Consider the following 12,374-nt stretch of genomic DNA (forward strand, 5'->3'; position numbering starts at 1 on the left):
GTTGACAATAAGAGCATTTTTGGACTGGTTAAGTCCAGTTCTCTTAAGATTTATTAGAGCAACTCAAAGCATTTCTCAACAATTAACCTAAACTTGCAATGCATACACGCATATGCATAGAATAATAATTTCCAAAGAGAAATTCGCCTTTGAAACTCTTCAACCCAACTTTCTTCGACCGATCATAGGGAGAAGTATTTTGACACTGAGAGGATGAAGCCACTAATATTTTCCATTTAAACAAAGCCATGTTCATTGAAAAAAAAACAGTGACAAGCAACACTTTTGTAGACTGCCTTTGCTTCCGCACAGCAGAAAACCTGTCAAGCAATCAACGCAGAGTAGAAGCCGTTTCACTTTAGTGGTGCAAAATAACTGAAATCTAAAAGCCATATAGATACAAATCGTCCAATAGTATTACAACTCGACCTTTTTGCGGTAAGCAATCATCCTGGAAAGGGAAAAAGAAAATAAAGGGAAATTTCTCATGCCCGGGACAATTACACCTTTGAGAAATAAGGAAGCATTTGCCTCCACAGCTGGAGATTTACAACGTGAACAGAGAATGACTAGGTATAATCAGCATCCATGACAACATCACCAGTAGACTTGCAGCTTTAAATTGCATTGCCTTCAAAACTTTCATATTCTTCACTTCAATAATGAACTATTATAGGCCCGTGATGCTCAAAGGAAAAAACTAAACCGCTTTTAGAAAATGCTGGTATTACCTACACAATGGATGGCACACAAAATCCGAATACAATGAACATTAGTTCATCTAAACCAAGAAAAGAAAACATGAAACAATTGGCAGAAGCACCAAATCAAGATAGTATGCAAAATAAGAGCATAAAGAAAAATCACTTCAAGAGGGTGACTTGAAAAGCTGACAAGATGGCAAGCCAACAATACAGAGAAGAATGTTATTCGATTTTTCAATTTTCACAACTAACAATTACCAAGCGTGGAACCTGCAAAATGTTTGCACATCGACTCCACGGAAATTTTCATGAATTCTCTTTTTTCCTTCTCTTAGACTTCTTATTAGGACTTTCAGTGTTTACAGCAAATGTTTCCCCATCATTTGCGGCTTTATCAGGCTCTGAAATTTCTCTGTTTTGCTCGTTTGCTCTCCTCTTTTTAATTGTACTGCAATATCAGTTTTCGCAGACAACATCACTACTCGTCAAGCCAAATAGTAATAAACCGTAAGATAGACGCACTCATTTAAAACAAGATAAATAAACTCAGACCAAATTCATTTTTATGCCAAGTAGACTAGAACCTGTCAGATTGTGACCATTCCTCCAAGTGTCTTTCCAACCATTTAACACATCCTGTGTGAGCAGGAAGCAATGAGCCAGATACGTGCAGTATTTCTTCATCGAAGCTACAATGACAAGTTACCACATACAATTATTTAACCATTTCATCCAAATTTCATAGTGAAACTACTGAAATCTGCAAGTATTAAATTAATCTCGTGAAATATTCTTACTATATGAAGCACAACTAGGCTTTATAACTAATGCGAAAAAAGCAATCACAACAATCTTATACAGGATCCCAAATAACAGAAATTGGTCAATTTCACACAGAAGATCCTTTCTCCCCTCCCCCCCCCCCCCAACCCCAAAAAATGAAAAATCCAGGAAAAGGGTCTACTATTGAAACAATCTTAGAGATCATATTAGCCAGCCTTACAGTTCTGTGAAAAAGCCATCAGATGCAGTTTATGGAGATATTTTCCTACAACTTTTCCAATTGACCAGAAAAACATGATTCAAATGACTTTTGGGCCCCTCTTGATATAAGGTTCAATATTTTCACAGAACGCGTGACACATTATGCCGACCACAATGGCATATGCACATAAAGAGGAGGAAAGTCCACCAAAAAAAACAACAACAACAACAAATCATAGACAGAAAATCACATCTTTTACAAGCAACTTTCCAATTAAAGTGAGATCAACTGAAACAAAGGAACTTGAACACATGAACCCCAAGTTACATATTAACTTGTAATCCAATTAGAATTCAGAACAAATGCAAAAGACATGCAAACATCCTTCATATCTCCCTGCTCTTCTTTTATCAAAAATCATAGAAAGACAACCAGGATACTAGATCTTTGCAGTGTGTCTACCCTAACAATATAAGACATTCTGCACAAGTACCTATAGGGGTATTAAAATAGTGCACAGTCAACAAAAAATACAGTATTCAAAAGATTTGCCATTCTACCTTTTAACTACAAAGCGTATAATAGTTCCAATTTTGATCCTGTGTTTCTTGTGAATTGTACTCCGAAAGACTTCTTTGCCAGGTTTCTGCAGCAAAAGAGTTGACTTACATTGTAGTCGCATTTAGGAGCTTAAATACACACATACATACCAGCCTCCATCCCCCTAGTCCATGCCTCCCTCAACCAAATTAATAAACAGATAGAAGAGTAAACTTTTCACTTGTGAAAGCTCACAGCTTTGAACTTAAATTCCTCACGAATATCTTCGGCCATTATAGCAGCGGCAGAAAAACCAAGAATAACAACATGAATGGACTGTTCGCTAAGTCTAACTACCTCTCCCTCTGCAAAAGAGAAGCAACAGGGAAGCAATTACTGAGAAAGTTAAGCATCTGCAAGAAAACAGACAGTATTAACCAGTGCAACAGAATCCCTCCAGTGTCCGGGCAAATTTATCATCATTCAAGTTTAGTATTGTTTTAATACAATAAAAAATGTTGCAATCTAATAAGACAAACTTTGGGAGTACCTAAAACCATGTCTGGTTTTGGATGAAAAAGCAGCAGTTTTGTTTCTAGCCGCACTCCAAAATAAGGATGAACTCCCGGCAAAATCTTAGCCAAATTACTTGGGAAGTCCGTGTCATATGCCAATAAAACACCATCAAAAGTTTCATTGAACCTGGTACATGCATCAATTACCCAAGGTAAAAAAAAAAAAAAAGATAACCAAATTAACCACAAATTAAACAGATTCTGCAATGAACTAGCATAATGCTGCAATTATTCTACCATTCTATCACAAAACTCTATACTTTCTATGCTGGGCACAAAGATTAATGGTTAATACACAGTATAATTTAAGGTTCAAGGAATTTTTTCTTACCATGCCATAAAATTCAAGTATACTCTTTTGACAAATAAACCGTTTTTTCACTCCATTCTGTAACCAGTCAACAATGATTTCGCACATCCATGGGATTTACTGGAATATTAGCAATCAATCAAAAATTCATATTGGATTCCAATTAGGACAGGAAGGATTTTGACAAGTTTCACTAGAATGCGGGGAAAATATACAATGAAGCTAAAAGTACAATAAAAAACTTCCACAATCTTAGAAGAGTTCGAGAATTCGCAGGCTCTGATGTGCTAAGATATGTGAAAGCTGAGGAATTCAGTTATTGACCAAACAATACATGCAATCAATTTTCATGTGCAAGGGCCAGAATCAAGCTTTATGATTGGCAGCTAGGACATCAGCATTGAGTGCACATTCATCAAGATCATGTTGTATGATGACTCAAGCTAAAATACAAAACTACAACAAACCAAAATCGTAAAACCTGGTGCATCCTTACATCAAGTTCTGCTTCAAGCTATTTGAACTCAAAACTTTTTAAATATCTATGCTTGACTCCATATGAAGATTCATCATTTTGAAAAAACAACACACAACAGCACAAAACTCTTAAACACACGTCATGAATTTTGCATCAAATACCAGTTCAACGTATCATTTGTGCGTACTAATCACAAATACGAACTCAAAGGTCCTAAATTGCCCAACTTAATAAAGACAATCAAAACACACAACAGATAGGTGTTTTACTATCTCAGTGGCACTTGTAAAGCACCTAAATGCACATAATTGCCATAACATGCTAACATCCGTTAGAAACTCACTCCTTAAGAAACTTATGGAGTATATTATCATAATAGCTTTGGCTTCCCAAGTTTTGTCAGAGTTGGCAGGTATGATTGCAGCTGGATCTTTTCGCGTCATAACCATAGTACAAACTCACTTCCCAAAATAGCTGCACTTGAGCTTCATTCAGACCAGATAAATGAATAAATTGCCATTTTACAATCTCGGTGGCCAGCTTGCTTTCATGCATTAAAACAACATTGTTCTATCCATTTTTTGCCAATAAGTTGACCAGCATGGAGAAGAACCTGGAGAACGAAAACTGAAATCTATGCAAACGAAATTATGCAAATTATAAACCTTCACCCAATCTTAATTGAGTTTTACAGTGGACGATACGCATTACAATTGGCAGCTAGCACAGCAGCATTGACTGACATTCATGACACTCACCAATAACGAAGATTAAGACTCAGTACGCAAGATTACTAAAGACCGGGATGCTAAAGAATACATTAAGTTCTGGATTTGAAGTTTCACTTAAAGGTATGAAATGTGCACGAATGCAAAGAACCATCAACATGAACTCACCGTTCCTTAATAGCCGCGGTTGATTAAAAAACAAATAAGGAGAATTAACAAGAAACTAGAAATTAACTGCACTCTATAACATAATTTTGGATAATTGAATTTGCAGAAATTAATTAAATTTATTACTTGAAAAGTAGAGAGCTGATTTCACCATGAATAGCATCGGCAACATTTTTGGCCTTGGATGGATGTAGATAGACTACCAATTTGGCGGCAGCCAACTTCAGCCCTTCCATTGCTTTAACCCACCAAGAGAATTGCTTTGTGTTGAGCAGCGAAACCCTAGGGATAATTTCATGGAGGTTTCTTCTACAATTTCACTGCCCTCCTCTAAAGTTTTGAAAATATCACTGACCTCCCTTATAAACTATTTTAGACCCATGCTTACCTCATGATTGGTCAAATGACTTTTATATCCTTACAACTTAGAAAATATTACGTATTTATTTGGAGATAAATAATTTAGTCACTTGTACTAAATTAATCATGAATTTGAATATAAAAAAAAATTGAAAATCTTGAATACTAAATTTTATAACGATAATTGTTAACATTTTAAAATTCTTTTTCTATATTTTAGTAGTTCTTGCAATTTCTTTCTAAAAAAAAGGTTAAAATGTCTATTTAAATATTATTCTTTCATAAAATTTTCATAAGAATAACAAGATGAATATGAAAAATACACAAAGAGAGTGTAAAGTATTAAAATATATTTATAATTATATTTTATTAAGTTATGGATAAAATGCAATTGCACATAACCTATTCTTTCCTTTCTTTTCCAAAATATTTATTAAATCTTTTCTTTCTTTGTATAAGTAACGCAAACAAGATGGTTAGAAAAAAAATTTCTACTTTGATTTATTTGCTTTTCCATTAAAATCATACCCTTTTATTAATCCAAACGCTTCTTGAGAATTATTATTTTTTAATTACAAATGATAAAATTTTCTTGTTAATCATTTGAAATAATGGACCCCATAAGTTAAAGAAATAATTCAAAATTCTAATACTAATAGCTAGTTTGAAAGTTGAGATTAGAAAAGAAAATATGGGAAATGTTAAATTATGAAAGAAAAGTAAAGAAGAGAAGATATTTTAATGTTGTTTGGAAATTAAGGTAGGAAAATGGATGATTTTGCATATACATATATATATATATATATATATATATATATATATATATATATATATATATATGTCAATAAAATTTTGTTCAATATGCATTTGAGAACAAAATTGGCATTTAAAAAATTTTATTAGGCATTCTCAACTTTTTCGATGCTTTCTGCCCAAAGGGTAACCATAACAGTAGGACCTCATCCGCTTAAATCAAATGCTTTTCCATAATTTTATATCCCTCAAAAACTCCCAAACGTTAGAAAAAGTGTTTTTTCTAATCAAATCACAGCTCCCAAACTAGCTATAAGAGTTTAAGAATTTTTCGCGTAAATTTTGATTCCAAATTAACAAGTCTTTCTCTCCAATACTTTGATTTTACTATTTTATGTAATACTATGAAAAATAGTCATTATTACTATATTCTATTACACTTATGATAGAGTTTAGTCTTTATTATCTATTTTTAACTAATACTTTCTTTTGATAACCAACTAGTAATAAGTTAAGGGGTATTTTTGGTATGAAATATTCTTCTTACTCTTGAAATCATTTTTCTGATTGTTGATTTTGTTGAATTGGGCTAATTTGTTACAAGAACATTAGTTTTAAGGAAGGTTGATGATATTTTGAAAACTTTAGGGGAGGACAGTGAAACTGTCATAAACCTCAAGGGAGGTTTCTAAAACTATCCCAAACCCTAGATAAACCCTTATTTGAAGTTTCAAACTTGCCGGGTCTGGAAAAGGAAGACGTTTACGGGCACGGGCCTAACATTTTCATCTGCCACAAGTTGTGGGCACCGGTTTTTGATCTTGACCCCAACTTCATTATGCTATTATTCGGTGACACCCAAAAATATGTTAGATTGAAACTACTGGGCCGTTTGACCCACCTGGCGATATGCATGCTATTGCTTGATTAAGAGTATCTTCCTGGCCCATGGAGTGTCTACTAACGCGTTGGCAAACAATAAGATATTTGTATGCGACTTAATTCCGGTCTCTAATTGGCCCTAATAAAAAGGGACAGTAATCTTTCTTAAGAAGAAAAATAGCAGTATACTTTGTACATAAATTCGCTTGTTGGGGGAACTAAGGTAATTTGTCACACCCTTACCCTTTTATTTTGAAGAGCAATTTGTGATAAATGGGACTGTAAAACCCAAAATGCACCCTGAAATTAATAATTACTTTTGTTGTCGCTTTAAGTAACTAGGAAAATAGGAATGTTAGCGGTTACATATTGCTCTTAGCCATTAGTTTTTTCAAATCTATTGCTTGTTCTTTTTTTCCTCTCACATTTTAGATATTTTTATATCCAGACTTTTAGGCAAATTTCGTAGTTTTTTAAATAGAATCCCATATTGAATGGAATCTAATTTTTTTTTTTTTTTTTTGTAAACAGAGTCTCGAATCCCAAATCTCTCACATACACTCGCTCTTTTGAATTACTCATTCCATCCCTCCATGGCACGTAGTTCTCAAGTATAAACAATTAAGGATTGGATATGCCACAAAATACACAACTAAGATGGTACTAAATTCACTGGCAAAGTAAATTTTAAAGCAGGAAGAATAGTTACTAAGCGAGAGAAGTTTTACGTTAGTTGGCATAACTACGAGGCATGCGTAGTATTTGTTCCATAACCTATAAAAAAAAAAAAAAAAAAAAGACATCACATGAACATATAAGTATCTCACTTACTAATTCACATGCTAAGTGGAGTTCAATAGACATGTTAAATGAAGCCAAGTGGACTCTTATATGTTCACGTGGAATTCTTTCATTAGTTAGGAAATAAGTATTAGACATGCTTTTTATAGTTGTTTTGAGCATATATAAAACTTTTCATTAGTAAAAGGATTAACAAGTTAATTGCCATATTGGAGGAAGAAATAGATTGAATGGTACGGAAAAAAAAAAGAGTATAAATAAGAGAGAATCTTGATTTGATTCTAGACATCCCATACTAAATAAAGAAATAAGAAAAGCAAATTTTAATTACCCGAATCTCCCAAATTAAGCTGGGAGTGAGTGGGCGCGACCAACGAAGCGAGTAGTACCGGAGGAATGAAGGATAAGTGGGCTGGACTGGAGTGGGACAAAACGGGGCTCTCCAATGTGTCGCGATTCGTACTTGATCGTCATCAGAGGAAGCAATACGAGTGTCCCCCTCTTATCCCTACACACAATACTGTTGCGATGTTCCCCTGGCAGCACGCTCAAAATTCCCCTTGCCTTCTTTCCTTCTGTCAATTATAACCACTGGCGTCTGGACCCCACCTCCTATTATGTGTTTGTCTCTCTTAATACCCCCTCCTAATTACTCCCTTTGTTTTTACCCAAATAAATACTCTCTTATTATGTCCCTAATCATAATCCTAATCATTCCACTGTTCCATAAAGTTCCTGCAATTTTTTGACCCATCTATTATGAAAAAGTGCTTCCTCTGTGATGGAATATCATGATTGCACCACTTACACTCCTGTAATTATTGATCTCCTAGACCTGCAAATACCCACGTATAGACTTTTAATGTATAGTCTTCCTCTTCTTCTTCTACGTGGCTTTTTTTTTTTTGAGGGATGACATGTTTCTGGCAATCAAATTGAACGCACTTTACAAGATCTACGGAGGAAGAGCAAAAGAAAAAGGTAGGAGTGGTTGCATTGCATATCATCCTTTTCATCTTAAAAAAAGAATCATATAACAAAAACAGTAGCGTTACACTCTTTTTTTTCCCCTAATAAAAAAATTTCCAAATCATCTTCGATCTGAGCACGCTAAATCGTCATTCTATTAAGTGCTTGCAGCTTTGGAGTCCATCTCGTAGATGTAGAGGTGCCACATGGATAATTCATACAAGTTCAACAAGTGATATGTCTAATTGAATAAACACACCTATATACCCACTTAATAAATGAACATGAACATACCTAATTGCATATTATTCATGACCGACCTGCTTAAAATTCTACTTATTTTTTTTTTTGGTCCAGATGTTGTTTGACAAGTGAAAACAACATTTTATTGGTATTGAGTTTGCTAGAAATTCAAATTCATCCACTTAATGTTCACAAAAAATTGAGTTCGAACGTGCAATTTTTTTAAAATAGGTATAAATAGGTAATGCGAATCAATTTATTGCCCACCGATTGGATGGGCTTGATTGAGTCACCCACCTAAATCTATTTAAAATTCATTGCGCATTCAAAGTCACTTATTAATTGATGGATGTGGATGAAGTAATATAATTGAATTGTAATTTACACCGATACTTGCCTGGAAGCATATAACCAACACATACCATATTGCTTAGCAAATGGCACGCAAAAAATTAAAAGCGCAACTCATAAATCAATAGTAATTTGCGTTATCTGTACGCTCAAGTTACGTAATTTGACGAGGAGCAGTTCTTCCTTTTCGCTTTCTCTTTTGTCATTGCCATATCGCTTAATCTCCACACTTCAACTCATGCCACATACGGCCTTCAGTGAGGTCGTCCCTGTGATTGCAGATTGAGGGAAGCCCACTTCGAATCATCATAAGCAACCGCAGCAGCCGGATGTCCTGGCTTTTGCTCTATAAAACTTTCTTCTTCTTCTTCTTCTTTTTTTTTTGGGTGGTAAATGATTGACATTAATTTGTGCATGATGTAGAGTGGATTTGACGAAGGCGCAGGATGGAGCACAATAATGCCAGTGTCCTCCTTATTCAACGTTGTAAATTATCACAATTGACCAAAATTAATCACGAGTAGCCACTGGCCATTTGGTCCGGTGGTCATCACCATCTTTGGTGATGCTGGGTTCAACCCTTATCTCCCACAAACTTGTCACTTTACGTGGCTGATCTTTTGCCTCCACGGGATAGCTTGAGCGGCCCGCTCCCCCTCTTTAGGGTATGGCGACCTTCTTGGCTTGTTCAGGATTCGAGTCCCGTTGTTAACGTGCTCGGTGTGGAGTGGGGCCTTCTCTCCCGGACCGCAGGAGATTAGTCGGACCCCGTAAGAATTGACCCTGTGTTGACAAAAAAAAAAAAAAAAAAACACGAGTAGCAAATCCAGAACTTAATGATGGAATGGAGAGATCCACGTCGGCTGATATGACTCTCCAGCTATGTATGTATCTCTCACTTTTTTTTTTCCCTTCCCTTATGCTGTTCTTTTTGTGCATGACTCACTTTTGTAAATTCATTTGCATTTTTCATAAAGTGATTGCTACTAATTAATAGATACTAGTAATATCCCGACTGTCGTAAAGGTCCAAAAAAGGCACCCCACATCCAAATCCAAACCATAATGAAAGGCTAAAACCGCGGGGCTCTTCAGTTTATTTGAAAGAATATCTCAGCTTTACCAATATTCATCGTGATCTTAGTGTTGTAGAACAGAATGTAGACCGATGCCTGGACCACTCTACAAACAGAGATACGTTCGACATCAGTACTACAATTTTGGCTTTTTTTCACTGTCCTCCTCCAGCTCAGTGGTGCTTTCAGTACAGTAAAGGGATAAAAAATAAAAAAACAAAAAACACGGAGAGAGAGAGAGAGAGAGAGAGAGAGAGAGAGAGAGAGTACGATAACAAGACTATAAACCCCATTAATAATTCATTGTCCATGATTATGGTTTGTTCTCGATTGATTATTTTAATTACAGTAATCTTAAAAAATTTATCAGAAATTTTAAGTTATATATTTCAAAATATCTAAAAATTTATACATTAAAAAAAAATTAATAATTTGTCACGGTAAGTTATAGTAGAATTTTAGACCGATACCCGAAAGAACTCATTTGCCAAACCGAAAATTTTGATACCACCTTTAAGTACATGCCAAATAGGATATTTGATGTCCTCCAACATCTAGACTTGATAGTATTAATTTGTCTTTCATGTTTTTGTTTGTTGTTTTGATAGATGGTAGTAGTATATAAAACAATCACCTTATCCTGAGGCTGCTGCAGACAGAACCAGGCTTCCTTTTTTTTTTCTCTTATAAATTACCTGGCCCTTCACCTGAAGTCTTGAACTATAGAGATAGATAGATTTGTAGGCCAAATTTACCTCCGTACGTGGGGAATTCCCAGCACCAGTAAGGAGAGGGGTATTTAGTATTTACTACTACCAGTACTTTCGTGGGATGCTTGCTTATTTATTATAGTCCATAGGACCCAAATTAAGGCAAAATCCATGTCGTGGGACCCAGTGGGAAGCATGTGCATGATCGACACGTGTGATGAGATTAAGGGTGGGGGATTAAGAGGTATCGAGAGTACCGCAAAATTGAGGAATAATCAATAATGTGCCGCTGGGATTGCGGCGAGTTTAATTTCCAAAGGTTTTGAAAAGTGTGCAAAGTGCAAACGAACCCTCCGATCCAATTCCTTGCTACTCACTGTACAGAGCAGAGTAGATCGCAAGTAGCGGGAAGAGGAGGAGGAGGAGGAGGAGTAGTTCGCAACTTCGCGTGCTACTGGGATTTCGATTTCGGAGAAGAGTTTGGACCGTTGGATCAAGTGAGCATCCACACGCGCATGCATGCATGATACTTACTCTGTGGTCCCCATCCATTTAATCACGTGGCTTGCGCAGGATTGATGCGAATTTGTGGATCAAGGATAAATCTGTAGTGTCACTGCTAAATACTGCACGGTAGTATTTTTATTTTCAGACGCATCCCATTTAATCTAAATAAATTTAAGCCTTGTTTGAATTGTCATTTATTTTTTTAAAATTTTTTAAATATTTTTTGTAAACATATTTTTAATCATCTTTTTATCTCATATACATTAAATCGTTATAATATATTATTCTACAAAAATTTCACTAAATAACAATTCAAACGTATCCTTAAATCTGAATCTCAAAATATGAATATATATATATTAATCCTTTTTTCGATTTATCTTTTGGCTATCCTCTGCATCCTGTGAACTGCGTGCAGGAGTCATTTTTCAGATTAAAGGACTAAAAGGAGATGATAAAAACGAATCCACCCTTTACTGCAGGATATATTAAGAAAACTGGGGCTCTATTCAGATTATGTTCTCGTTTTAAGGATGATTAGTGTCGCTTATCGTCCGCTGAACGGAACATTCTCTTGATAACAACCCCAAAAAAAAAAAAAACCTTATTAATTGCTTTTCGTTGTAACTAAAACGGTTTGAGCAGACCTGCGCCAGAATGAACCATTAAATGAATGGCACGTGGCCAGTTTCACTAACATGCGCCTCTCATAAATTTGTCGTGAACCGCAGGCGTGGCCGAACGGTCAAACATCAGAAGGGAAAGCACAGTGAGAAAGGTAGGCCCCAATGAAAAGGGCAGAGATCCCACGAAGAAATTTGCATTGAAAAATCATCCCAGAAAAGGCAATACAAACTTTACAAAGTCGTGGAATCTGAATCTCTTGGTTCTTGAAATACATTTAAGAACTTGGAGCATTTCCTCGATATGCCCAATTTTTGCACTCTTCATCCCTTGGCTTCATTTTTAATTCTACTTTAGCCCGTCAAGTTTCAACAATATCATATTTGGTTCCCAAATTCTTATTTTCGTTCTATTTTGGTCTCTCGTGTTTTAGTATCAAAACATTTGGTCCTTTATGCACCTAAAGTATAACCATTTGAAGACGAAACAATTATTAGATACAGTTTTCGTACAATTAAGTGCAACAAATGTACTTAAAAATAAAAACCTATAAGTTTTCATAAATACTTAGGTAAATCTAGTGTACAGTTTCATTTATAATTTAAATAGTA

The 12,374-nt window shown here is 35.3% G+C and overlaps 1 protein-coding gene across 5 annotated transcripts; it reads right to left on the reverse strand.

Moving 5' to 3' along the window:
- Positions 1–376: 376 nt before the first annotated feature.
- Positions 377–4,820, reverse strand: LOC113710903 (uncharacterized). 5 transcript variants are annotated; one of them, XM_072067902.1, is made up of 8 exons: positions 4,640–4,780; positions 3,136–3,234; positions 2,780–2,931; positions 2,485–2,594; positions 2,250–2,335; positions 1,289–1,393; positions 963–1,152; positions 377–731 (listed from the first exon to the last, which is right to left on the reverse strand). In XM_072067902.1, exons 2-7 carry the CDS (start codon positions 3,141–3,143, stop codon positions 1,011–1,013), a joined length of 603 nt encoding a protein of 200 aa, XP_071924003.1. In that variant the 5' UTR covers positions 3,144–3,234; positions 4,640–4,780; the 3' UTR covers positions 377–731; positions 963–1,010. The 5 variants fall into 5 exon arrangements, with proteins under 5 accessions (XP_071924003.1, XP_071924002.1, XP_027089773.1 ...); XM_072067901.1 differs by having other exon boundaries at positions 4,615–4,757; XM_027233972.2 differs by lacking the exon at positions 3,136–3,234 and having other exon boundaries at positions 975–1,152; positions 4,615–4,820.
- Between the last annotated feature and the right edge of the window lie 7,554 nt (positions 4,821–12,374).

This window comes from Coffea arabica, chromosome 10e (genome assembly GCF_036785885.1).
Source record: "Coffea arabica cultivar ET-39 chromosome 10e, Coffea Arabica ET-39 HiFi, whole genome shotgun sequence".
NCBI lineage: Eukaryota > Viridiplantae > Streptophyta > Magnoliopsida > Gentianales > Rubiaceae > Coffea > Coffea arabica.